The sequence below is a fragment of the Oryza brachyantha genome, chromosome 4, assembly GCF_000231095.2.
Source record: "Oryza brachyantha chromosome 4, ObraRS2, whole genome shotgun sequence".
Lineage (NCBI taxonomy): Eukaryota > Viridiplantae > Streptophyta > Magnoliopsida > Poales > Poaceae > Oryza > Oryza brachyantha.
The window spans coordinates 18,086,533-18,113,430 of record NC_023166.2 but is presented as its reverse complement, the minus strand read 5'-3'; the positions used below and the strand labels follow the sequence as shown (position 1 = coordinate 18,113,430).

Here is a 26,898-nt window from a genome sequence, read left to right as displayed (position 1 = left end):
CTTATGCATTCCTCGCAAAAAAACAGCTCGTATACTGGTATACACCATTAGTGGTACCAAAGTGTGTTTTGGTCTTATGTACTGCAAAAGGCCAGAAACACTCACTGAGCAAAATGCTCAGCACACACAAAACGAATAAATTTGCCGGAGTTCTCTCAACCTAACATCGAGTTTGCATGAGGTATCTAAACCCTAAATGTAACTCTTAAACACACAATCCATCAAAAAAAGTTTATCAACTCTATTTTGCCCAAATTTACTGACACGGCGAATGATGGACCCACGTAGCAGCACACGACACGACGACCTACGAGAGAAATAACTCGGTTCCCTCGCAAAAATACACACGAGGCGTCTGCTGCTGTTGGGCCTTAACCTTGGGCCGAAACATTCAAAAATCGCACTTTTGGTCCGTAAATAGGCCCAGGCACATAAAGCCCACAACATTTTTGACATGGATATGTGCCCCCACTTTTCCCAAAGGAATTCTCCTTCTCCACATCCACATGGATTACTGCACATGTCACATGAATGAACAGAAAAAAAAAAAAAGAACAGAGAAATGGTCTAACCACCGCGCTCTCATGGCAGAGAGAAAGATTAGCTTATCTCCGGAATCTTGGAGGATTAGGGCTTAATCCCATTGGTTGATCTATTACTCGGGAGAGAAACTTCGCCAGCTTTGACTTTTGCTTCGCCTAGCCCTCGATTTCTTCGTCCTCTACACCTGCTCTCCGATCTCCATGCCTTGAATAGTCAGGAGGCTCGAATCCGCGGGGAGGCTCGTCGTCGTCTTCCTGCACCACCATCTGCCGGGAGCGGGAGGGGCACATCTCGCCGCCGGTGGTGGAACTGGAATCACGGGGCGGTTGGGTTTGGTTCCTGGGATGGTGCGGATCTGAGGGAGCGCGCGCGCCGGTTGTTCGATCCCCGTCGCTCCCGATTTGTCCTTGTCGAAGAAAGTATGGTTTCCTTCTGCTTCCTGGGTTGGTTTGTGTGTTTGTGCTCTGACCACGCGCGGCGCGGATCTGGAGCGAGAGCCTACCCGGAGTTCCAAACTTCCAATTGTTTCGTCACTGTTGGTGGATCAGTAGATAGATAGCTTTGCTTGTACGCATTCTTAGGTTTGACGTGTACAGTGGTTTGAAGTGAGCTTGTAGTGCGTTTTGAATCTATCTAGCATCTGGGGTTCGTGATTCCTCGATGCTTTTAGCGATGTGCGTATGTAACAGTTCGGGATTAGTACATATGTGATTACGACTTATTTTGTAGGATGAGAGAAGGGATGTTCTCCTATTTGTCTGATCACTTTGGATGATTAACCGTGAACATATGCGGACTTAGTTTTTTGTTTGACTCTAGCTAGATTTGCAAAGCATAAGAAAATTGATGTGAGAATAGTAAACAAGCAGAATGTAGGAAGAATGTTGGCTTTGAGTTTCTGTCTTCATCCTTGGGCCACTGCAGTTAGATACAAGGAGATTAATCCGCAGGCTGCTGAAAGGATAACTATTTTGATCATTGCCTTGCAGATGGAGGAGGATCAATCAGCCACATACAGCGTCGATGACGCACTTCTGTCATCAGGTTTTGGGAGGTTCCAAATATTGATTCTTTCATATGCTGGGGTCGGCTTGATTGCAGAAGCAATGGAGATGATGCTGCTATCGTTCGTTGGTCCATCAGTACAGTTAGAATGGAAGCTTAGTGCACATCAGGAAAGCATGATCACAAGTATTGTATTTGTTGGAATGCTAATAGGAGCTTACTCTTGGGGTGTAGTTTCAGACAACTACGGAAGGAGGCAGGTCCATTTTTTCCTCCAATCACTGATTTACTTTTTTCTGGCACGTATTATGCATCATAAGCTGCTCTCTTTGTAATGCTTATTGCTTACCGACAGGTTACAAAAGATGGTTCATGACCTGGTTTTCATGTGTAGCTGGTTCCTATTGATAGTTTTAGCTAGTAACCAACATTATCCTGTTCAGAATTGTCGAAGATTTTGCATAATTGACAAGTTAGACATTTCTATGTTACTTTCAGAACAGCCTTGAAACCATTCTCAGATTTATGTTCCTGAAACAATGTTCTCTTTTTCACTCCAGATTCTAGAATACTTTTGGATGGAAAAAGTAGGTTATGCTTATTTTATGATAATGCAAACCATACCTTGGTTTTCCTCCTCTTATTTAGCATTCATACTCATGCATTCTGCTGCATTTGTACTCTACAGGAGAGGGTTCCTATTTACTGCCATTGTGACAAGTGGAGCTGGATTTCTCAGTGCTTTTGCGCCTAACTATGTGTCACTGATTTCTCTACGATTTCTAGTTGGTGTTGGTTTGGGAGGGGGACCTGTTCTTGGATCTTGGTTCTTGGAATTTGTTCCTGCTCCAACCAGAGGAACTTGGATGGTGGTATTTTCAGCATTTTGGACTGTTGGGACCATCTTTGAGGCCTCCCTTGCTTGGGTATGATATTTTCACTTGCATTTTTTACTGAAATATCTATGCTTTGACTTGGTGGATGATGCAAAGGTCTACAACAAAGATTCATGTTCTACATAGACATCTCTAGTCATACATTCTCATTGTGAATATATATTTGTGTTAGTTTCTTGATCCTGTCATTACTGTAACTATCTTTTCACCATGCTAATCGCAGACAGTAATGCCCAAGTTTGGCTGGAGATGGTTGCTAGCATTGTCTTCTGTTCCGTCATTTGTTCTGCTTTTATTTTATGTTATTACGCCAGAGTCACCAAGGTTCCTATGCATGAAAGGCAGAATAGCAGAAGCTATGGATGTATTGGAGAAAATGGCTAGACTAAACAATGTACAACTCCCTTCCGGAAATCTTGTTTCTGACAAAAACATTGAGCTAGATGAACTTTCAACATCTGAGTCTACAACACTTCTTGCTGATGCTGAAGAAAATGACACCATCGTTGAAGAGAAAGGTTCCAGTTTAGGAGGTCTGTCTATAGCGAAGCTGCTGTCGCCAAAATTGATAAGAGCAACCCTGCTCCTATGGATGGCTTTCTTTGGAAATGCCTTTTCCTATTATGGAATTGTTCTGCTCACATCAGAGTTAAGTAACGGAAATAGGATATGTGCAAAAGAGGAGGTTGAATCCATACGCTCAAATGACGCAAGCTTATACAAAAACGTTTTTATATCTAGCTTTGCAGGTTGGTTTTTGCTGGACATCATTAATGTTCTTCCAGTGCTTATGATCTCCATTTTAACAACAAATGCTGTCATGTTTTCTTGAAACAGAGATTCCAGGATCAATTTTGTCGGCCATGATTGTGGATAGAATTGGTAGGAAGCTGTCGATGGCATCTATGCTATTCACAAGCTGTGTTTTCTTATTCCCACTGGTTTTTTCCCGGACGGACATGCTAACGAGGATCTCTTTGTTTGGAGCCCGGCTTTGTATCTCTGCTAGCTTTACAATTGTATACATTTATGCTCCAGAGGTCAGTGAATCACATGCTTTTCCGTATCATCGTTATGACAACAGATCTTGCAATGGAAGATGAACTCAGTCAGATGATGCTAACTGTTTCCATTTTTTGCTTAAATTTTCAGATATACCCAACCTCTGTCAGAACAACCGGCATTGGCGTGGCGAGCTCCGTAGGTAGGATTGGAGGAATCCTCTGCCCACTCGTCGCTGTTGCTCTAGTACACAGCTGCCAGCAGACGACGGCGATCCTTCTCTTTGAGCTTGTAATCTTCCTCTCCGGGCTGGCCGTCTCATTTTTCCCTTTCGAGACAAAAGGCCGTAGACTTAACGACACCGAAGTCGTTATGAATTGATGAGGTGGTTGTGTTGTCTCACCATTTTTTGTACCCAACTTTGTACGCTGTGCTGCTGCTGCTGATAAGCCTGATATTGTTTGGTCATTGGAATCAATTATCGGTATACCATGATGTTATTTTCAGGTGCCCCAGATGGTCGCACAAGAGTTGGAAGTTGAGTTTTACTCGTGGAGAGTTGGGTCTTTAAGAACATAAAAGTCCCATTCACAATGCTAAAATTCTACTGGAATAAAAGCAATACAAACTCACAACAGCTAATACTTTCTTTAAAAAAAATTGATCGAATATTATCTTACACGTCTAATTTTTCTTATTATATGGAGCATCTCAAACTTCCGATGACTTCAATGGTTATGGGCCAGCCAATTTTCTAGTGCTATATTATAAACCAAATTCCCTTTTTCTAAGAGTAATTTTATAATTCATAAGAAACTACTAGCACGTGCTACGTTATTTGGTACTTGCAGATACTACGAGCTCTCAAATTTTTAGTATTTTCAATATACTTCATTGAGAAACGGAAATTACTTGTATAGTTATACATAATGTATAATCTCCTATCACTTGTATCTTAGTGCTGTCAAAATTTAAATTTTAAAACTTAATTATGGAGTTAGTTTGAGGATTTTCTCATTGTAGTCTAATTTTTATTGACTTAAACCATAATAAATATAAATTTCATAAAACCATATTTTGGTTCAAACTGCAAAAAATCACATGAGTTTTGCCGTGTTACACATAACCTGAATATTATAGTAGAAGAGTTTTAGAAAACCATACCATTAACCAATTCAACGTGATACTATAGCAAAATAAAAATGCTTGATGGCCCCTCCACTGTAACTTCATTGTCGCTTCCTCCACCATCGTCTCTTCTCGTGGAGTCGTCGCTCACCGATATGCTCCCTTTCTTCCATCCTAGGGTACAATGTTAACGGCTGATGGAGACAATGGGAGAGGGAAGGATGAAGGAGCGAAGGGATGAGAGGGAGGGAAAAATGAGATGAGAGGGAGGGAAAAATGAGATGTGGGTCTAGATTAGTTAAATCATCTACGTTCAGCGGTGAATTCACCTCTCGCACAACCAGGACGGATGTATGGGGTTTTCGGCGCTAAACCATAAGAGGATTACCAATCGTGATACAAAACACTGCTGATCAAGCAATTAAGAGTATAGATAATATATTTAATTATAGTTATGCTTGCCCGTCGCACAGGCTTTAAATAATTTCTGGCTCCGCCACTAGATGACATGTGGTTCCCATTGGACTTTTATATTTTTGCTAACCATGACATGACAGCATATAAGCGCCACATAGGCACCAACGTTGTATAAATATCGGGTGAATGTACCGAATATACATCATATAGGAAAGAACTATTGTCCAAACTGCTAAGGGATATAATTCAATCTGGCGTTGATAGTTGATGTAATATTTATACCCGGTTTTATATGGTCCGGGGACAACAATCGAACATGATGGAGTTAAAGTGGGCCTTTTTTTTTTCCTCGCCCCGATCAGAACCGGCTCAAACCCTCCGGCCCACAAGGGAACAACGCGGCGGCACGAATAATATCCCCCTCCTCCTCTCTCCCCCTCACGCTCATCCCGTCTCCGTCCCAAATTGGGGATCTCGCGAACCAAACCCCCCTCGACAAAAATCCCCGAGCCCAAACCGATCGAACCCTAGGGTTTCACCGGACGACCACCACCACCACCTCCTCCTCCCCGGCCAGCCGCTGCCGCCGTCACCGCCGACGCCGCCATGTACAACGGCATCGGTCTGCAGACGGCGCGGGGGTCGGGCACGAATGGGTACGTGCAGACGAACAAGTTCTTCATCAAGCCGCGGACCTCGTCGGCGGGAGGGCCCCCGAGGGCGCTGGCCCCGGGATTCGACGGCGACGCCGGCGGCGGCGGAGGGGGTCTCGGCGGGATGCGCAAGCCGAACAAGGAGATCCTGGAGCACGACCGGAAACGGCAGGTGGAGCTGCGGCTGCTCCTGCTGAGGGACGCGCTCGAGGAGCAGGGGTACACGGAGGGGGAGATCGAGGAGCGCGTCGAGGAGGCGCGCAAGGAGGCCGAGATCGAGGCCGCGGCCACTGCGGCCGCGGAGGAGGAAGGCCGTGGGGGCGGGCGGCAGCCACCTCGGGGCAAAGGGTACGTGTAGAGATCGAAGTGCTCGTCTTTTGGCTATGCTGTTTCACATGTATAGGAGAGGGAAGCTGGTGATGCATGCTTAGAAGTTTGTCTTGTCAGATAGTGTTTGGGATTGTTTTATTTCTGAAACTGAATAGTTGCTTGTACTAGTTTATTATGCCTGCTTCTGTTTGTTTTGTAACATACTATACGTGTACTATGGTTCCAACTTCCAACATATGCACGTGTTTCATTGTTTCAGTTTTTCACAATTTATATGTTTCATTTGTTTGTTCTGTTTATGGATGGTCAATTTAATTTCTGGCAAGAAGGTGAATTCTAGTCTACTACTGCATATGCATGTGTTTCACTATCTTTGCACGTTATATGTTCATTTGTTTGTTCTGTTTCTGTATTGTCATTTAATTTCTGACAAGAAGGTGAATTCTCTCAGGTTTACAGACACACAAAGCCACCACGTTGCTGCAAGGAAGGAGAAGCAGCTTGAGACGCTGAGGGCTGCTCTTGGTTTAAATGTTGATGATAAACCAGTGAAGAACATAGATTTAGAAAGTGACGTGGAGTCTGGGGAGCTTGTTCCTGGTAATGAGTATGAAGGTTTGCATATCAATGGGCCAAAAGATGGCAAGACTTCAAACGATGACAGAAGGCATGCAAAGAAGGGTAAGAAGGATAAAGGGGGTGATGCAAAGAGTCATGTAAAAAGTTCTAGGAAGGGTAAGCTTGGGCATGCTGCAGATTCAGATCATGATGATAACAAGAAGAATTTTCGCAATGGCTCAGAAGACGATCCTGAGTCCAAATATGACGAAAAGAGGCGCAGTAAACACATGAAGAACTCCCGTCATGATACAGATGATGATTCTGAGAGTGACCATAAGAATGCAAAGCGTGGAAAGAGCTCTTGCCATGATCCAGAGTCTGACTCTGAGAGTGATCATAAGAATGCAAAGCGTGGAAAGAGCTCTCGCCATGATTCAGTGTCTGATTCAGATAGTGATTATGGCAAGAAGACAACAAAACATGGGAAGAGCAATCGTGATGAGAGAAAGAAACCTGCCACGATCTCCCACCGCCATGACTCGGAAGATGAAAAGCCTAGAAAGGCCAAGCATGTTGATGATTCAGATAGTGACTCAGAGAGTGATGGTTCATATAGTGAGTCAGGGAGCGACTATGATAAGAAGAAGAAATCTACAAATAATTCTCGCCGTGAATCTAAAGATGATAAGCCCCGAAGAAAGGCTCCTAAAGGCAAGTATTCTGATGAGTCAGAAAGTGACTCAGACAGCGATAATGGTGAAAGATCAAAATATTCAAAGATTTCTCGCCGTGAATCTGAACATAAGTCCCGGAAGGATGCTGATAGACAGGACCAGTTCCGTGATAAATTGAAGAGTGAATTGGCTAGTGATGGCTATGGAGAGAAGAAATCTGTTAAGATCCCATACAATGATTCAAAAGATGGTAAACCACACAGCAAGGTCCTTCGGAAGGGCCAGTACAGTGATGAATCAGAGACTGATTCAGAAACTTATGTGAAGGAAAGGAAGAATATTCCCAAGTCCTATCACCATAGTGATAAACAAGCACAAAGAGGTAAAGAGAAGGAAGAGAGCTCTGGAAAGAATGTTGATAAGCGCAAGAGGCATGATACTGATTCTGATTCAGAGGGCCATGCTCGTGAAAGGAAAAGATACCTTGATGCACGGTCAAGCTTGGCTGCCCAAAAGAAAAGAAGTTTGCCTAGCTCAAGTGAGAGCTCAGAGAGTTCAGATTACAGCAGTAGCAGTGATAGTGAATCAGATGTGAGTTCTGACAGCCGTGAGGATAGGAAATCAGCAAGGCAGATAAAGCATGAGTTGGAGGAAAAGAAAAGGAGTCAGGATGAGAAGAGAAAGGAGCTAGAAAAGCAAAAGGTGCAGGAGGAGGAAGAGAGAAAAGAGCAGGAGAGGCAGAAGCAGAGGGAGGAAGAGAGAAAGGCTAAAGAGCTGGAGAAGCAGAGGGAGGAAGAGAGAAAGGTGTTGGAGAAACAGAAGCAGAGGGAGAGGGACGAAGATAGGCAAGAGCGTGAACCAGAGAGGAGGAAAGACGGAAGTGATATCGACAGAGACTACAAAAGAAAAGTTGAAGATAGGTATGAACCAAGTAGGAGGCAGGACGAGGACAGGTATGATCCAAATAGGAGACAGGGCGATGATAGGTATGATCCAAATAGGAGGCATGAAGAATATGGTCGACGCAAAAATAGAGATTCCGATAGCCGTGATCCAAAGAGGTCCAGACATGATGATTTTTACCACTATTCTCGGAGGGACTATGAACAGCGGTATTCTAGAGATGAATACAGAGACAGGAGGCATCGTTGAATGCAAGCCATATGTGTAAGTCTTATTTTTCTGTCGCATGTATATTTGGACCGTTTTAAACAAACACATTTTGTTACTTCTGGAACCGGACTTTGTTGTTTACTAGCGTTAAGTTGTGATTTCTGGACATGAGTTAACTTTCTCCATTATCAATGATCAACCACACCTTTACAGCTTTCAGCGTTCCTTAATCTTACGCAAGTGATATAATCTCACCATGCTTTATTACTCCCTTTGCAGCCGTCTCTGGTTTTGCCAAGAAGAGTGACGGGCCTTTACATGAGCCGTGCAGTACCAAGAAGAGTTACGGCCCTTTACATGAGCCGTGCAGTACAAATGATGAGATGAACGATGTGGTGCTCGCACTCAAGTTTTTCAGTCTCCTAGCAGACTTGAGGCAACAGTAAATTTCTCCTAGCAGAGAAAAATTTGCCTCAGCACTGTACGTTTGCGTATGTTTGTATGAACTTATTTGCTTTTTGTTCTTTTAATGCTCAATATGTATTCTGGAATTTTGGTGGATATATTACCTTCTCTGCAAGAAACATGCGTTTTAAAACTGTGCCTATGTGATTAATGCTGATGAACATCACAAGCATTTTGTTGGCCAAATTTTGTCCTCCTAACTTACCTGATTGGCTTTGACCTGGAAACCTGTTTGGATCAATAGTCGGTTCAGATTCCGATCAGCTTAAGCTTAATTCCGTTTCCGATTCCGATCAGCGTAAGCTGCGGTCTATATATGCTGTTCTGCACGGTTGGGAGGAGGAAGAGGTGGTCTCGGGAATCGTCGTGATTCGGACATGGCGAAGCGACCGCGGGCTTGCTGCTGCTCCGGTCGCGCGGCGAAGCGGCCGGCGCAGGCGCAGCGACGGCAGCATCTGTACGTGGTGCTGGAGGACTGGGAGAGGGGATACAGCATCCACAAGGTGGACGTTGAGGCGTTCGACCCCGACGCCGCCGATCACCCGGACTCCGACGAGGACGACGGCGTGCCCCCGGTGGTCCGCGTGGAGGCGAAGCACGGGTGCTCCAGTTATTTCGCCGCCTACGGCAGCAAGATCCTGGCCATGTTCCCCGTCTCCGGCAGCCCCGGCGTCGCCGTGTTGCATACCGAGTCATCGGGATTGTCCGTCTACCCGCTGCTGTCGATCTACAGCCGCGTGAGCCACCCCTTGTTCGCGTCCGTCCGCGGCATACTCTTCAAGATATCCCCGAGCTCCATGGAGATGCTCGGCGCGCAGCCGCCGGCCATGGACGACGGCGGCGACAAGCGGTGGGCCTGGGAGAACATCACGGCCTACTCCCAGCCGCCGTTCAACATCCACCGCGCCGTGTGCCACGCGCTGCACCCGGACGGCCGCACCCTCTTCGTCTCCGTGCGCATGGACGCCACGGAGCACACCTTCTCCTTCGAGGCCGACGAGCACCTGGAGTGGAGGCACCGCGGCGAGTGGATGCTGCCGTTCCAGGGGCAGGCCTACTACGTCGCCGAGCTGGACGCGTGGGTCGGGCTCTGCCGCCGCAGCGAGGGCCTTGGCCACGTCTGCTCCTGCGACCTCGCCCCTCCTCTCTCCGCCGCCTCCCCCTCCGGCGAGGCGGCGGCGGTGCCGATGCCACCGCGGTGGAAGCTGTGCGGGGAGAGGCTCTTCGACCCGGACGACAAGCGGCATCAAAACGCGAAGCTGGTGCGCATCGGAAGCCGCCGGTTTTGCCTCCTGGAGGCGGTGGGGCACAGGCACGGCCACAGGCCGATGCGCCCGGTCCGCCGCGTCCTGCGCATGACCACCTTCCGTCTCAGGTACGGCAAGAACGGGGAGCTGGAGATCGCAGCCTCGCAGGCCGCATGGCTCGCTCGTCCAGGCCGTACACGGTCGCCGACAAAAGTTTGATCGATCGGTCAATCGAACCCGTCGCATTCTGGATGTAGTTTATATGATATTATTATAAACTTTTAGATACACATCACTCTGTTTTTTAATATCGGTGGTTTTTGGTTTTCTTCTCCTACGCCCATCGGGACAAGGGATTCTTTTGTGAGTACATTGTGCTTGTATTTCAAAAACTTTGGCGCGGATGTATAATTTACTGTCTCCGTAACCTTCGCTCCAAGATATAAATATGTCTAAATCATATAGCTTTATTAAGATTAAGAAAAAGAATATATTCTCACTCGATGAATAAATAGATATAGGAGGGTAGTTGTGGATAAAATAAGAAGTTTTGAGTAAAAAATAATCGATGGAATAAGTATTGCTATGAATAGTGATATTAATGTTTACATTGTGGTACATTCAATATAAAATGCTTATACTTTACAACGTAGAGAGTAATATACTATAGTTAAAAACTTTTATCTGTACCAACATATGCCTATATTCATGAAATCTACTGGAAGAAAAACACATACCCGTTGCAATCAAAATGTCAACACACTTGTAAGAACAACGGTTGGGTAGACAGACGATTTATAGTACTTAGTTGATAGTATGTAAATTTAAATCGATTGTTATAAAATTAAAATATGGAATTTTAATAATATTATAATAGATGTAACTAGGCTTGTTACTTGGAAGATATTATGTAACCCGTACCGAATTACACATATTTCTAAAGATATTACTCATCTCAAAACTAGATGTGTACTATGTTGTGTTACTTTGGTGATAAAAGACTATCTGATTTTTAATAGGTATTTAATGGTATAAATGATGAAATAACTACTCTAAAGTTTAAAAAAATATACTATAGAAATACGGGTTTAGTAGTTATGAAAACATGCACGCAAAAGCCGACGAAAAATATGAGGATAATCTGCTGATAAAAACACAACCTATTTATTGGCAACCCAATGGGTAGGAAAATAAACACTTGCGGACCACATGTAGAAAGAATCAAAATTTGTACAAGAAACTCTTATGTATAATAAATCATATCTGATTATCTATTTGAGAAGGATTTATCTATGTTACGGACTCTCACTGTCTAAGGCACGAGAACTAGTAGTGGATCGAGCAAAGTGGTGCACCACCGTAGCTGTCGCAGGGTTGACATACATCTTTACTTACCAACTAGAAGGAATCCTCGTAGAAATCCCCAACCGTTCAAGGCGCGCATAATACAATAACAAAATTATCATGGGTTTATCCATCTATGTATTATAATGTGTGCTGGGTAGTTGGTACCGTTGTTTTCTCCTCACTATTGAAAATTATTAATCACTAACTCTCGCAGATTACACGTCATTGTGTCACATGGCATTTTTGCTGCCTTTGTGATATATATGGTGAGGCACCCAGGTCATTGATAATTCACCAGCCAGCCCTGAGCCACAAAAGAATGGAATAGGGAAAGACCAATAGGCTATTTAGTTCATTGCTAAATATTGCTTAGGATTGCCATATCTCATGTTAGACGAATTTAAATAGGTTAGAATTTTACATGTTACACCTTAGTTTTCATGGTTCCATGAATGGTTAACTCAAAAAAGGTACGACACTCTTTTTTTTACAAAAGTGTGGTTAACTTTTTTATTTTATTTTTTTTGAGAAAGTTAACTTTTTATATTGATTATTATAGCTCAGACAAGTACGATATAAAACCTAGACAATTTTGATATAGCATCCAAACAGCAAAGAGATTAGCTTTATTAACCACAAATTGCATGACTCCAGCAGTGAGTAATTAGATTCATCAAAGCCGTTTTCCATAATGTGGTTAGCTTCATTAACCCACCACCGTTAAGCTCACAGGCTCACAGTACGCAGAATTTTACCTCTGCTTAGTATCTAAAAAAATTAAAAAATAAAGAGAGAGACGTGGTTAATCTAGCTCGGCCATAGAAAAGCCAACGCCACCACCAGCAGCAGCAGCACAGCGGAATCGGCCTCTCCGACGACGCGTTGCTCCTCTTCCTCCTCCTCACCCTGACCTAGTCGATCTCCCCGTCTCCTCCGCGCCGCCTGCGCCGATCTCCATCCCGCCGGCGGCCGCCGTCCTGCTGCTTCCGCCGCATCCTCGCCGGTGAGCACGCACGCGTCCTCCTCTCCCCCCATTTCCGTCCGCCCTCACCATTTCTCTTTGCCTTGAGCTTAGCTTCTCTGGTAGATGTGGAAGCTAAGCTTTGGTCCTTTGAGTTAATCTGAACGCTAATGGCGGTTTGCTTCCAGGGAAATTTGGGGGGTTCAGCTTGAACCCTCCCATGCCCGAAGTTAGATCCGCCCCTGGTGCCCGCGCGCGGAGCGGGGAGGAGAGGTGAGCTGGTGAAGAGGGCGGAAGACGTCGGAGGCGTTGATTGGTTGGGAGGAGTTGAGTATGGTCGAGGGCCCCAAGTTCGCCGGCATGATGGGCGGGGGAGTCGTTGGCCGTGACGACATTGGTGGGAATTTCTGCGACATGGCGTACTACAGGAAGCTCGGCGAGAGCTCAAACATGTCGATCGACAGCCTCAATAGCCTGCAGACCAGCACGCATGGCGGCGGCTCCGTTGCAATGTCGGTGGACAATAGCAGCGTCGGCTCTAGTGATTCCCATACGAGGATGCTCAACCACCCGGGCCTTAGAGGGCATGTTGCGGCCAATTACTCGGTTGGGCACAGCATTTTCCGTCCTGGGCGGGTGTCGCATGCCTTGAGTGACGATGCACTGGCGCAGGCACTGATGGACCCGAGGTACCCGACCGAGACGCTCAAGGACTACGAGGAGTGGACTATCGATTTGGGTAAGCTCCACATGGGGATGCCCTTTGCGCAGGGAGCCTTTGGGAAGCTATACAAGGGCACCTACAATGGGGAGGATGTTGCCATTAAGCTTTTGGAGAGGCCAGAGGCAGATCCAGAGAGAGCCGGGTTAATGGAACAACAGTTTGTGCAGGAAGTTATGATGCTTGCAACTTTGAGGCATTCAAACATAGTTAAATTTATTGGAGCATGCAGGAAGCCAATGGTTTGGTGTATTGTGACAGAGTATGCAAAGGGTGGTTCAGTTAGGCAGTTTCTGATGAAGCGGCAGAATAGGTCAGTTCCACTAAAGCTTGCTGTGAAGCAAGCTTTGGATGTTGCAAGGGGCATGGCCTACGTCCATGGTCTTGGGTTCATTCACAGGGACCTTAAGTCAGATAATCTCTTGATTTCTGGTGATAAATCAATCAAGATAGCAGACTTTGGAGTTGCCCGGATTGAAGTAAAAACTGAGGGGATGACACCTGAAACAGGAACCTACCGTTGGATGGCCCCGTAAGTTGAACAAAGCAACAAGTTACTGCTGTTTTTAGCATGATGTTTGTTAGTTTTAGCCACTATCAACACTTTATTTTTGGTTAAGAGAAATTTGCTTGATCATTGAACATTAACATTATTTAGTAATGCATATGGTGTGAGAATTTGGTCTAGCATACAATGCTGGCGTTATCACCAAGTATGATAGTCTGTTGATTCTGAAAGATTGCAGGAGATATGTCTAGAATAGTGGATTGATTATTGAGCCTTGGGGGCTGGTGTATAAATAGAGTTACATGGCTTGAATCTCAAGCAACCTTATAGATGGAAACTAATCCTATCTACCATAGTGATCAGATCCTCTAGAGTCTACTCTTATCCATATTCTCTAGCAGATGCAATGCATTCTATAGAACATTTTCCTCGTTTTACTAATTGATGGCCTTTAGGCTGTATTTGCATAGATGGAATGAAATTAATGCTTTATTATTTGGGCAATTAAGAGAAGCTTTGATTAGAAGATATGTCAGCTTGCATATGCATAAGCAGAAAACTAAAGGATGCATTCAAGTTAGAGGCAACCACAATATGGACAAATAAGAGTGAGTCATAAGCATTTAGAACCTGACCTCTTAAATTGTGACAAAGTTCAGAGGGGGCCTTAAGCTCTGAAGCCGAGCAAGGTCATTGACTGATCTGTGTTCACTGCCCAACGGTTGCCAATGCTGGATCTGCTTGATGGGGATGCTACTCACTGGGCCTGGATCCATTGGGCTATGCCATCCCGTAAATCCAATGATTTCTGCCCTCTGGATCTACATGCCTGGCATCAAATTGGTGCCACTTCCCAGATCCTTGGGACCTGCCCGATGACTGATTCTCTGGACCTCTGAGGTCACAACCACTCACCACTTGTCCCTGGGCTCCGATCTTGCCAAGAGAGAAAGGGAAGGGAGGAAATGGGAACTTCTGGGAATGCATTTTATTAGCATGTAGGACCCACCTTAAGCTTCTCTTTGGTCATCAAGCAATGTAGCAAGTTCTTGTTGGGCCCTGCTTAAGACTGCACTTAGCTTTGAGCATTAAGGATTTTAGGTTGACATATCAGAGCAAGTACAATAGATTATAAGTTGGCTATAAGCTAATGTAGAGGAGAGAAGTAAGGTTGGCTCTCATGCAAGAGCTAGCTTTACACCCACTCCAAGAAAAATGCATTAAATGCAAAGGTAGGAGAAAGAGATAGGAGATAAAAATTATAGCCAACCTTATAGCCCATCTATTATATGTGTTGACTATAATATGAGGTTAGCTAGTAAATTGACTTTACTGTAAACTTGCTATCATAGAGCAAGTTTAATAGTAGAGCTAACTACTAGCTATAAGTCCATCTAGAAATACTGCTATAGTTAACATGTACAATAGATGAGCTATAAGGTGGCTATATTTTTACCCTACTGTTTCTTTCTATCATTTATCTATTTATCGCATCTCTCTTGTAGCATGTGTAGAGCTACCTCTTGCCTGAGAGCCAACACATTCTCTCTCTTCTCACTTTATCATGCAAGGTCAGAATTGCTGTGTATAATCTCATGTTGGAGTTGTCCTGAAGTCTATATCCTAGGCCACACTTTCTAGCTTCCATGTTGTGTCTACCAAGTGGAGTTTCTCTAGCGGCACATACATGAACATTGATGGTCTATAAAGTAATTGGATAGTTATTTCTACAAGAAATCCAACCACTTTAGGCATCAGGCCTTAATTTTGTCTCATGTAATTTCTATTTTCAAGTATTCAATTTTACCAAATTCAGCCACTTTTGTTTCTATTTAGTCTGGAAAAGAAGAAAACAGCATAGAAGCTAAAACTTGCCAATACTGACTGCATCATGTTTTACTTCATGTGGTAGTACAAATTTATATTTTTCAACAGGATTCTGACCAACAAACTGTTTTTTTACCGAGTTACTGTTTTAAATTGTAATATGTTCATTATATTCATTTTAACCTGATTGCTGATGTGCTGAGTGCTGACTGCTGACTCACCTTACTTTCATCCTTGCAGAGAAATGATTCAGCACAGGCCATATGACCAGAAAGTAGATGTCTATAGCTTTGGCATTGTTTTATGGGAGCTCATAACTGGCATGCTCCCTTTTGCTAACATGACAGCAGTACAAGCTGCATTTGCTGTGGTGAACAAGGGTGTCCGTCCAGCCATACCTCAGGACTGCTTGCCTGCTCTCAGTGAAATCATGACAAGGTGCTGGGATCCAAACCCTGACGTTCGTCCTCCATTCACTGAAGTTGTCAGGATGCTGGAGCATGCTGAGGTGGTGATCCTGAGCACAGTCCGCAAGGCCCGATTTCGGTGTTGCATCTCCCAACCGATGACAACTGATTAAATCAGACAACAGAGAGTTGAGAAGAACTTGATGGAAGGAAGTATAATCCAGTGTTCGCACGTTAGATTCTGCGTCGTTGAAGTAGAATTCCAACTTGAGTGTATGCTATGTAAGTCAGTTTTATCTTCGAAATATTTCTCTTAGGGTGCTGTTTTCAGACTGCTGTGGTGTGTTAGGCTTTACCCTTTTGTGGAAACATCATGCAGATTTCCTCTCGTTGTAACTGACGCATGTTCCTGTGCTTTATGCATGTGTTATAATCCTCTTGCTGGGACATGCACAAACTCTATTGCGTTGAGAGTATATAGAATGTATAATTTGGAATGACACGGCATGTCTTTGTTAAGGTGGCAGAGTTCTGATAATAGCAAGCTTTCAGTTAATTCTTCTGGCCCTTTCCTTAGGTACAGCACTACAGCTCTTAGTTATTGGGTGAGTTTTAGTGCCTGCCACTGATGAATTTACAAGTGTAAAATGTTCAGCGAGACTACTATATTTCCATATTTTCTTTCCATGTCTCTTTATTGATTGACAGTGATACAACAGAGATTACAGACAGTGCAAAACTGTCATTTCAACAGGAGAACTTTGGCACTTCCCTGCAGAAATTTTATCGTATGAAAAAATTAAGGCAACCTAATTTAACTGCAGGCTGTACAAAGCTCTGGCCTATATATGCAGTTTTCCTTTATGGCTAAACCACTGAGCACCATTTTTGGTGGCTCCTGTGGAGCAGGAGAAATGGACATGGAAGAAACTGGGACTGGCATTAATACATCATAACCTAACTGGAGGTGAACCAAAGCCTTCATCTCCAGCCTGCCTATTGGTGCCAGCACAGAAGCAGCAGTTCTTCCAGTTTTCACACATATCAACCACCTTTGATATACTTGCTTCCATGTTAACATCACATGACCCAGCTGCTGCTCCGTATTAGATGTGAAAGGAGAAATATCAGCCACCTTCCTTCAGAGGACTTGGCTCTGAATCTGCTAAGGATTCTTCAGTCTTAACAAGAGCAACAGGCTTGTCCTCAGCAACAGCAGCAGAAGAAGCATCATCAACCTTTGGTCTGTCTTCCCTGCTGCCCTTGGTTTCTCCCAGCTGGACAGCCCGTGCAAAGGTGGCTGAGATTTGGGTCACAAGGTCCACTGGTTCCTTGGCCTCCGTCGGCTTCTGGAGCTCAGAATCACCATACTGCTGCTTCTGCCGCTGTCTGATGTCCAGCATGGCTTTCTCCCATTCCTCGTAGAAGTCGAAATCCTCGAGGATAGTCGTCTCAGCCACGTGATTCTTGAAGATTTTTAGCATCTGGAGTCCTTGGTCCAGTCTCACCTGTGAGTTTGCCATGTTAGTAACTGCTAAAGAAAAGACTCATGGGTAGACAACCCGCCAAGACAAAGCAAAACTTAAATTTATGATCTGATCATTAGTTTGAACTATACAAAGGCCAGTATGTACATTGGTTTTACCTCCTGTGTATCTCTGCTGTTGGTCACAGGCTTGTTGTCATTGTTCTCAAGAATGATGTGCCGAAGAAGGTTGTTTGGGACATCCTTAACAATGTGCCATTTTACAGGAAACTGGCCACTCCACTTGTCCTGCTGCCAGTAATCAACACTCTTGTCGAAGTCCACAGGTCCAATCATCTCAGCCACACCGCAGAACTGACCACTGCCATTAACCTATGAGAAAGTCAAAGATGAAAACTCACTTTTGCATGAAAAACTGCATCATAGGCAAACCTCCCTAAATATGGTAAGTCAAGAGGATAGATACTTCCTTTCCTATTCATTTTTATCTTGACACAGAAATAGAAGAGAAAAGAACAGGCAATGATAGAAATAATCATACCGAGAAAAACAAGAAGATCGGACAATTGGCTTCTTTCTCTTTTGCTTCATGGTAAGCAGCATTCAACTTTCTGTTACCACTAGCAGTGCTGGCCCAAACACCATACTTTATGCTCTTGTGTACGTTATCTTCAGTATATGACTTTATTACAAAAAAATTGGCATGCTCATATTCAATGGTAAAGTCAGGTTGGTTGTACAAGCTAGAATCAATTGTTAATTGGGTTTTCCTATTTTTCTCCTCAGTTGAAGAGTTATTCACTTCTTTCTTGGGTTTGGTGGCCCGTGGACCACGGTTTTGCTCATTCATAAACTCAAGAGAGCCTTTATCATGCTTGAAGCCCCTGTCGAGGGGACTAAATCTACGACTGCCAGCACCCCAACTTGGTGTACTGCCACCAAAATTACCAATTTGCTGCCGTGCCTTGTATGATCCAGAGCCATACATAGATCCCTGATGCTGCAAGAGAATGTAAGCCATCAGTACTTGAAAACAAGCACAGTAGGCACAATAACCAATGGCAAACATCCCACAGAATCAACTATGGACCACAATCACTCATAATCAGTAGAAAGATCCCAAGATACAATTGCAACAGAGTATGACATACCATTCCAGAAGGTATGTTCCCTTGTCCATAAAATCCAGGAACACTTTGTTGCATTTGAGCTACAATAATTTCACACAATCATTAAAAGAGGAAATGCCATGTGCTAATACATTAGTCTCTCCGTTTCATATTATAAGATGTTTTGGCCATATCTAGATATATTTATGGATCAATGTATATGTTTTATATATGTGTCAAAATTCATTACATCCATATGAATCTAGGGAAAACCAAAACATCTTATCATGTGAACCAGAGGTAATAAAATATTTCGGCATTGCACACAAGTATCAAAATCTGTGTACATCATGAGAAGCCATAAAAAGATCAAAAATAAAAATCTTACTTCCATCAAAGGAACTGAAAGACCGGTGGAGCCCAGGAGTTGGTGAATACAAAAGTCCATCAGGAAGGCAATACTCATGCATAGGATCAAAATGCGACATTCCACTTGCAGAATTTGAATATCCCATGCTAGGAGAAGCAGGTGGCTGGTAGTAAGGACTTGACAGAGGGTAGTGCAAAGGGAAATACGGTTGGCTGTCTCCCATGGTTGGCACAGGGGAATAAGAACTGTACATCACCTGAAGGTTGCATGAAGGAGATTACATAAGTAATCAGCCCTTGATGTAAAATTACTGTGGCAAAACAAGATGGTGAAACATCAAGAAAAGATGGGAATTAATATAATCCAGTACTTACAGGAGATGCAGTGTCAGTTCCATCTGCACTGGCGACATGTGGATATTCTTCCCATTGACCCAGATGATTGAAGTATCCTGTCAAAAGAAAATTATTCAACCAAATTAAGGACTTGTCATTCATGAACAGGGTAATATGTTACCTTTTCAAAATAACAGAGCAAATCAGTTCTACAGAGTCAACAATGGGGAACAAAATGACTAGATTTTCCTGCCACTGTAGTGCCCAGACAGAAATTAATCCATTGATTTTCTCAAAGTGCATGAAGTTAAATGTACTCCATATAGAAACTACACAGCTAACTAAAATCTAAATCTATTTGGCAGTTTAATAACAAATGCAACTCTGTAGTGTCTTTAATGCATGGCTCTTGTGATGAAACAATGTGTTGGTGGGTGTAAGCATCAAGAGAGAGAAACAAAAAATGTGCTCTAACCTCCAGAAAAGACTGTATGTGGCTGAGGGGCATACACATTGGACTGGTAGACAAAATGTTGTTCTCCACCTTTACCCAAAAAGCTGCCCTTCTCTTGACCACTTTTTGTTGATTTTAAGGAACTTGCACCACGCAAATGAGTCGTTGATAAACTATGATCTTCGGTAGAGAGAATCTGACATAATCTCAATCATCTGTTAGTAATACTTCAACATTTGTGAAGAGAAAGAAAATAGCCACAAGGAGAATCACTGTAACAACCTGCTCTTTGACAATCACACTTGTAGAAGAATTTTTCTCAACCACAAGGTGTGACTCTGTAGGCCCCATGTGATCTGTTCAATATGAACATCCATGTATAAGTCAGTAAAGTAAATTAAGTTGCATCTGGGCAAAGTAGAGATGGAATCTAACAAAAGGGAACTATTGCGTATTGGCAAGCAAGCCAGGTAACCTACTCTCATGTACAACTGTACAGACGAAATAATAACAAAGTCGCTAACATGCTAAACAGACAAGAGTCACGGTAAAAATTCTTATAGTGAAAAATTATGTAGAGGCCCTTCCAACTAGCTTTTACTTAAAGTTGCATAAATTCTATAAGATCAGGACATCAACAACAAGTCCCATCATACACTGCACTGTAAATTATCCGTGTCTGTTTGTTCAGTGACGAACACTTCTATAAGATCAGGACATCAACAAGAAGTCACCTAGGAGCAATACATCACGAACTACCATATAAAAGGTCAATTACTTACTCAAACTGTGTAACTGATATTGGCAGTTCGCATACAACTAGGTACCCTACGAACTTACGGAGTAAATGGAGTATGTAAGAGATTTAGTAAAATTCTAACAAAGAAACCCAAGAAATCAATACTAGCAAAATCGATGTTGGAAAAAAAAAGTGGCATCAAAAACCGCGATTCTTGATCCAATTTTTCCTAAAAACAAAGGGAAAAATAGATGAAAGAATAAAACAAAAGAAAAGCTCGAGACTTTACAGCAACAGAGCGCTTCGCCAAAGAAATGCTACAGCTGTGGCAAACGATATATACATAATCAGAACAGCTGCGTAGTATAAATCGCAGCTCGGAGCTAATTTTGACCAGCAAAACATGAAATTGCGAACAGAGCAACGCCAAGATAGCAACTTCACACAAAAACTCCCACCCAACACCTCAAATCCAACAGGAAAACGAGCGAAGTCAGAAAGAATGAAAAGAACCCAAATCAAGATGAAAGAAAAGGGGGAAAAAGCAACGAACCAGCTGAATCTTGCGCCTGCTGAGCCGCCGCCATCTCCAAGATCAACAACTAGCAAGCAAACAAGCGCGGGGAATCTCGCGGCGAAATCTACCAGCGAGGGTTTAAGAACTTAACTGGGTAACAAAAAAAAAAGGAAGGAAATTCTGTAAATTTAGTGGGAAAATATCGAGCGAACTCTCGGCAACACTGTCCCCATTATATATGTGCTCCATGTAATATGCAACACGCCCCTCCACACTTATACGTATTACTCAATCGCCCCTCCCAAAATCTGTCACTCATTTTCTTTTATGTATGTGATTTTTTTTTTGTGTATGCAGTGATATAAATGGTAGAATTAAATACTATAAAATAGAAATATACTTTAAAAATATAAAACAATTTTAGCAAAATATATTATTTAATAGTTTAAGAAACATACGTGTAAAAAATCGAGAAATACCGTAGCGCTACAAAAGAACACAACCTAGACACCGGGATATTAGTCTAAGCAACAAGTCAAAGAACTAAAAGTGAACCCAATTGTTTATATTAGATGTTTTCTTATAATTCAGATCTGTTATTTTGGCAATTATTTCAAGGTGATATAATCATATAAAAAACATTTCAGTCTTCGCACAACTAAGATACATTTAGACAAAACCCTAAACTTATGTAGTTACATTTAAACGTTTATTATCTGTTTGCTATTAGCTGCGGTAGTGTCTCTTGTAGATTGTCCTTGTCACCTCTCCTTCCCCATGCCTCCAAAAGGAGAGGTTGTTAGATTGAACAAGGAGTACTAGAACTACAAACTCCATCTATAATCTTTTTTTAAGTTCCATTTGTCTCTCGCCTTTACTTTAGTTATAGGGCTACCCAACGTGGCTACTCAACTCAATCACTATTAAGTCAGTTATAAAAAAACTATTAAATCGCTGATAATAGAACTTGCAGTCAACAGGAAACGAACAGGCGTACACTATTGATAGGTTTAACGAGGTTACTGATTTAAGGTTAAAACGACATGCCGTACGTGCGCATACTGGTTTGTCCTTTCATTCGTTGGTAATGGGTTAAAGTTTATCTTTTGAATGAACTCAACAGTAATGCTTAACCATACTTTACAAAACCTATGAAGAGTTGTCGTTTTTTTTCAAAAAAAAGACTTTCTAGGCCGGCTCAAGAACACAAACCGCTTGATTTTTCGGTCAAATTTAAAAAGATCAAAAAAAAGTAATTTTTGACAAAATTTATTCAAATTTCACTAGTGGTCAACGGTTTCCTGCAAAACCGAAAAAAATCCATCTTTGTCCGGTTTTGTGAGTGGTTTGATTTTATGAACCCTGACATTGCCCATTCTGGATGGGTGCCATGCCTTTCACCCGTCCTTTTCTTCCTCTCTTTTATCCTGTCACACTGATGCCGACCTTATTCTTGGGAGGAAAGTTTGGACTAGCAACAAAACAAAAGAAACCAAAAGAAGAACAAAAGCTTAGGCCTTGTTTAGTTTTCAAAAATTTTTCTCAAAAACATCACATCGAATCTTTAGATAACTAAATAAAGCATTAAATATACATAAACATTAAAACTAATTACACAGTTATGGGAAAAATCGTGAGACGAATCTTTTGAGCCTAATTAGAACATGATTAGCCATAAGTGCTACAGTACCAACATGTGCTAATAACAGATTAATTAGACTCAAAAGATTTGTCTCGCAGTTTTCAGGCGGAATATAAAATTTGTTTTTCCATTCGTGTTGGAAAACCCCTTCCGAAATCCGATCAAACGTTCGATGTGACCCTTTTAGTAAAAATTTTTGCTAACTAAACAACCCCTCATTTGATCTGTAGTCCGAGTATGAAAGCCGTGAATGCTGAGTCGGAATGCAGTGTCTTTTCGTACATATGTTTATATAAGCTAAAATTTAAAATTTTTATTCTAAATTTATAGTTGATTTTGAAGGTTTTTTTATCATAGCTTATATTTATAAATTATTTTTCATTAATAAATATATTGTTACACTTATTTCCAAATAAGCCAAAAAGATGGGCACTATATCATCATCGTCAGCTCGCTTCTCGTCCTCGCATAGTGACAGTGTCGTCAAGGTCAAGGCCAAGACGAGGCAGCGTCTTCTGATTCGAGGCTAAGGTAAGGTAAAGCAGAAGAAATACCGTGAGGACTTTCTACGTGTGTCGTACCACCGTATATATGTGACTCGTTCGTTCTCTTCTCCCCTATCGGAAGCAAGCCAAGCCAACCTGCCGCGGTGCGGTGCGTGCGCGGCGGGGCGGGGAATGCCCTGCGCTGAAGCAAACCAAAAGCTAGTTAGAAAACAAGACATGCGCCGGTGCGTGCGTGCGTGCGTGCGTGTGAGGGAGATGGCCGTGAAAAACCAAGAACCATTCTCCTTGTCACACGTAGGAAACCAAGAACCATTCTCCTACTAGGTGGCAAGTCAGTCAACGCTGATCGGAAATAAAAAGGCTGAGGTTAACGGAATCACCTCCACGGTATCCTAAGTGAGTGTTTGAAGGATGCTAATACTACCTCCGTCTGTCCTATAATATATCAGATTCTAACTTATTTACTTATAATTTTTAACCATTCATCTTATTAAAAAATTAGTGTAAATATAAAAATTTATAAGTAATACTTAAACTACTTTTAATAATAAACAAAATAAATAATATTTCTAATTTTTTTAATAAGACAAGTAGTCAAACGAGTATATAAACGATTAAATTAGTTACCATAAAAATAGAAATATCACTTTAAAAACATCAGGCCAGGGACTTTTATATAAATTTCGTTTACACGTAAGGCGTTGTCTTTTTAGCTTGACCATCCATTGGATTTGAACGGGGCCCTACACCTCGGATTGCGATAATCTGGGTGACACCAGTTGTACCATCTGAATTCTGAAGCAATCTGGATCATGCATGAATAATGGGTCATTTCAAAAATGGGATATATCATTTGCAAAGTCGTTACCACAGCAGACCGCCGAGGACGTAATATCTTTGGTCAAAAATATTTATCATTTAAAATAAAATTTAGTTAAACTTCTAAAATTTCATTCATCAATAGTTTCTAAATGTGTAATTTAAATAAGACAAACAATACACGTACATTCACTTCGAAAATCACTTCAAAAAATACTATCATAATATCATAAATTCATTATATTTTATAAATTTATAAATTGTTTGTCGAAATTTTAAAAATTATTAAATCTTATCTCAACCAGCAAATATTTTGGACTTGGGATGACATTACACGGATGCAGTCTGCTCTGGCTTAGAATAGACAGAGTTGTGACTGTACTGAAACTCTGGTGAACTACAGTAGTATGTATCATGTAGCACCAGCCACCAGCTGCTTCAGAAGTCGTGTCGCAGTGGCTCGCAAACGAGGAAGACAACTTAGAACAGGTATAATAATAAACTATAAACTAGCCATAAAAATATTTTAAAAATATAAGAGTGAAGAGAGAAGAGAGGTGAGCTATTAATTTATAGTCAGCTGTACACAAGCTTTGTAACTAAATATTGTATAAATTGGCTATTAGATTGATTATAGATAAATTGGAGCTAGTAGTTGGCTATACTATTGAACTTGCTCTTCTAGCATCATGATCAGCTGGTATATATCTTGTTGGAACTTGGTAATAGAAATGCATGTTGCGATCTATACAACAAGTTTCTAAAATTTTTTTCCAAAAACATCACCGAATTTTTGGACACATAAATAAAGCATTAAATATAGATGAACCAAAAAACTAATTGCACAGTTATGAAAGAAATCTTGAGATGAATCTTTTGAGCCTAATTAGTCCGTGATTAGCTATAAGTGCTACAGTAATCAACATGTGCTAATGACGGATTAATTAGGCTCAAAAGATTCATCTCGCAGTTTATAGGCTAGCCGTGAAATTCGTTTTTTCATTCGTGTCCGCAAAACCCATTTCGACATCCGATCAAACATTTAACGTGACACTTCTCCTAAAAATTTTCTCAATCTAAACACCACCAAATTCAGGTCAGGTGGCACCCTGAAACCTGTGGGACAGCCAACCATGGCAGACAATCCAAACAAACCCCCGTTCCAGACAAGGCCTGTACATGGGAAAGCGTTCGTTCACCAAGCAAACAGTGCCTCATAATCCTAGTCAAATGAAGGATGATGATTCCTGGCAGCGACAAGTAATTAAAATTTCTAACTGTAAATAATTTCAGGTTGCAGACCACTTTTCTTTCTATTTATTGGAAAAGGTTATTCCATAATCTCCAAGGTCTTAAACTATGCCTCTGGGTGATTCTTTTCTTAATATGAAGCTAATGTTGAACCTCACTTTCCAAACCAAAATGACTCATGCAGTGAGATTATCAAGCATGCTTATAACACACGAGCCACGAGGAATAAAATACCACAGAGAAAGTACATACCTGGAGAGCGACCCTCATCGAGAAATCTCCTCCTGAGAGTAGCCAAAATACCTGGTGAAAAAGAAGTTCTCTAATGCCTCTTCATTTCTCGGAAAATGTTAAGTACATTAGGTGATAGCTTGGGGACGAATCTACATATCTGAAAAACATAAAAACAAAATAAGGATATTGATGTTTTTAAGAGCGCATCCTCTTCTTGTTATGAATTACATGAATGCTCTGGTCACATCTGTGTTTGTTTGATGTCGATTCTGAATAAAGGACTCATTGGAATGCATTTTTATCCATTGTGGTGGCAACAAAGAGCACAGTTACTTCAAAGCTGCAATTGCTTGGTAGAGAAAGCTACTGACAGTACAGTTTCATAATAAAAGGGTTAGTGCACTAGCACCAGAATAATTAATGGATCCAAATAACACTGAGAAAAGCACAGCATATAGTAAATGTAGATAGTGCAGGGATCTAAGTAATTAATGGACTACAAAGTATGATGTGTGGTGACCATGCAAAGTTAAGAAACACATACCGAGAGTTTGTAGAAGCATATTCGAAAACTCAGCCTTCAAACAGCATGTCATCATCGTCCTCATAAAATTAGACTCTCTGAAAGCCTCAATAAATCCCTTCTCCTTCATTATCTCCATTGGATCATCTGTTAAATATGTCATCCTTAGAAACAGAGCTCTTCTTCTCCATTGACGCCACTGAGAACATCATCTGAGCTCCAGTGAGGCCAACCCCATGCATCGGAGAACAAACTCTTGCACCAAGGTTGCCTCTTCGTACTCCTCCTCTTGGCAAATACCATCAAACTCCTCACCCTCCTTCTCTGGGAACCAACAACAAACACCTTGCATGCGCAAACCCTCTTTTGAAACCCCTCCTCCTCAACGGCGTTCCGGACAGTGCCGACACTTGGGCGCATCTCGTTAAGCTCATGAAGAAGATACCACCTCTTCGAGATGCCTAGAATAACCTGCATCATCGGCATCACCCGAGTACGGCCAATGGAGCCAAGAAACCTCCCAAAGAATCACGCACCATCAGAACTTCCTCGCTCTCCTCTCTTTCCAGCACACGCTGCTGAAATGACGCAAGCAACAGGAACGAAAAAACAACCAAGAGGAAGAAGAATCCGTCGCTCTGATTTCTGGCATATCAAGAAGACCGGAAGAATCATTTAGCTTTGACGTCTGGAACACCTCAAGAGGAGAGGAAGACGAACAGGTGCTCCTCCGTGTAGAAACCGGCTGCAAGGCTTGGCGTGCTATCTCCACCAACTGTCGAGCAATGCACGCAACTCGGCAATGGCATCCATCGTCTTCTTCCTCTGATCCACCAGAAATCCATTGGAGTGGATAGGAGAAGCACCCGACCGAGAGATTGTTGGGCATGGGCTACAGCCTACTATTTCCTGGGCCTGACCCAATCAAGTCCACATCACGTCCCCAGCTTCAAAGATTATTTCTTTTCGTCAGATTCCTCAAGATAAAGCAGCGAAATTTGTGACAATTCGTACCATTCAAGAACACATTTCTCTTGCACTCAACGTATATTCGGATCGTGCTTCACAAATGAGAAGCTATTCTACGGAAGAAAACAAGTTGGCAATT

The 26,898-nt window shown here is 42.3% G+C and overlaps 5 protein-coding genes across 6 annotated transcripts; 4 read left to right on the top strand and 1 right to left on the bottom strand.

Annotated features, from left to right (window-relative positions):
- Positions 1-512: 512 nt before the first annotated feature.
- Positions 513-3,955, top strand: LOC102719857 (organic cation/carnitine transporter 7). The gene is made up of 6 exons (XM_006652734.3): positions 513-962; positions 1,533-1,804; positions 2,237-2,474; positions 2,668-3,193; positions 3,282-3,484; positions 3,597-3,955. Exons 2-6 carry the CDS (start codon positions 1,533-1,535, stop codon positions 3,825-3,827), a joined length of 1,470 nt encoding a protein of 489 aa, XP_006652797.1. The 5' UTR covers positions 513-962; the 3' UTR covers positions 3,828-3,955.
- A 1,479-nt stretch (positions 3,956-5,434) lies between these two features.
- On the top strand, positions 5,435-9,002 carry LOC102710301 (zinc finger CCCH domain-containing protein 13). Its single transcript, XM_040523121.1, has 3 exons — positions 5,435-5,992; positions 6,426-8,376; positions 8,602-9,002. The coding sequence occupies exons 1-2, from the start codon at positions 5,598-5,600 to the stop codon at positions 8,359-8,361; spliced, it is 2,331 nt and encodes a 776-aa protein (XP_040379055.1). The 5' UTR covers positions 5,435-5,597; the 3' UTR covers positions 8,362-8,376; positions 8,602-9,002.
- Positions 9,003-9,084: 82 nt separating this feature from the next.
- LOC121054173 lies at positions 9,085-10,462 on the top strand. The gene has a single exon (XM_040523122.1). It carries the CDS (start codon positions 9,165-9,167, stop codon positions 10,251-10,253), a length of 1,089 nt encoding a protein of 362 aa, XP_040379056.1. The 5' UTR covers positions 9,085-9,164; the 3' UTR covers positions 10,254-10,462.
- Positions 10,463-12,220: 1,758 nt separating this feature from the next.
- Positions 12,221-16,475, top strand: LOC102719578 (serine/threonine-protein kinase STY13-like). Its single transcript, XM_006652733.3, has 3 exons — positions 12,221-12,384; positions 12,531-13,595; positions 15,639-16,475. Exons 2-3 carry the CDS (start codon positions 12,676-12,678, stop codon positions 15,976-15,978), a joined length of 1,260 nt encoding a protein of 419 aa, XP_006652796.1. The 5' UTR covers positions 12,221-12,384; positions 12,531-12,675; the 3' UTR covers positions 15,979-16,475.
- Positions 16,476-16,558: 83 nt separating this feature from the next.
- On the bottom strand, positions 16,559-26,547 carry LOC102719102 (YTH domain-containing protein ECT1-like). Of its 2 annotated transcripts, XM_015836517.2 has the most exons (10): positions 25,812-26,547; positions 25,286-25,424; positions 19,842-19,915; positions 19,581-19,755; positions 19,145-19,221; positions 18,789-19,026; positions 18,443-18,501; positions 17,833-18,291; positions 17,451-17,663; positions 16,559-17,313 (listed from the first exon to the last, which is right to left on the bottom strand). In XM_015836517.2, exons 3-10 carry the CDS (start codon positions 19,908-19,910, stop codon positions 16,933-16,935), a joined length of 1,671 nt encoding a protein of 556 aa, XP_015692003.1. In that variant the 5' UTR covers positions 19,911-19,915; positions 25,286-25,424; positions 25,812-26,547; the 3' UTR covers positions 16,559-16,932. The 2 variants fall into 2 exon arrangements, with proteins under 2 accessions (XP_015692003.1, XP_006652794.1); XM_006652731.3 differs by lacking the exons at positions 25,286-25,424; positions 25,812-26,547 and adding an exon at positions 20,852-21,001.
- Positions 26,548-26,898: the final 351 nt, after the last annotated feature.

What these genes read in the sequence shown, in the direction of transcription:
- LOC102719857 (XM_006652734.3), top strand. Translation starts at nt 1,533, where the DNA reads ATGGAGGAGGATCAATCAGCCACATACAGCGTCGATGACGCACTTCTG. An exon ending in TTTTATATCTAGCTTTGCAG is followed by an intron (nt 3,194 to 3,281) that starts GTTGGTTTTTGC and finishes TTCTTGAAACAG; the next exon opens with AGATTCCAGGATCAATTTTG. An exon ending in TATACATTTATGCTCCAGAG is followed by an intron (nt 3,485 to 3,596) that starts GTCAGTGAATCA and finishes TTAAATTTTCAG; the next exon opens with ATATACCCAACCTCTGTCAG.
- LOC102710301 (XM_040523121.1), top strand. Translation starts at nt 5,598, where the DNA reads ATGTACAACGGCATCGGTCTGCAGACGGCGCGGGGGTCGGGCACGAAT. An exon ending in CAGCCACCTCGGGGCAAAGG is followed by an intron (nt 5,993 to 6,425) that starts GTACGTGTAGAG and finishes GAATTCTCTCAG; the next exon opens with GTTTACAGACACACAAAGCC.
- LOC121054173 (XM_040523122.1), top strand. Translation starts at nt 9,165, where the DNA reads ATGGCGAAGCGACCGCGGGCTTGCTGCTGCTCCGGTCGCGCGGCGAAG.
- LOC102719578 (XM_006652733.3), top strand. Translation starts at nt 12,676, where the DNA reads ATGGTCGAGGGCCCCAAGTTCGCCGGCATGATGGGCGGGGGAGTCGTT. An exon ending in ACCTACCGTTGGATGGCCCC is followed by an intron (nt 13,596 to 15,638) that starts GTAAGTTGAACA and finishes TCATCCTTGCAG; the next exon opens with AGAAATGATTCAGCACAGGC.
- LOC102719102 (XM_006652731.3), bottom strand. Translation starts at nt 20,885, where the DNA reads ATGGCGGCGGCTCAGCAGGCGCAAGATTCAGCTG. An exon ending in GTGTGATTGTCAAAGAGCAG is followed by an intron (nt 19,756 to 19,841) that starts GTTGTTACAGTG and finishes AGATTATGTCAG; the next exon opens with ATTCTCTCTACCGAAGATCA. An exon ending in TTTCAGTTCCTTTGATGGAA is followed by an intron (nt 18,502 to 18,788) that starts GTAAGATTTTTA and finishes AAATTATTGTAG; the next exon opens with CTCAAATGCAACAAAGTGTT.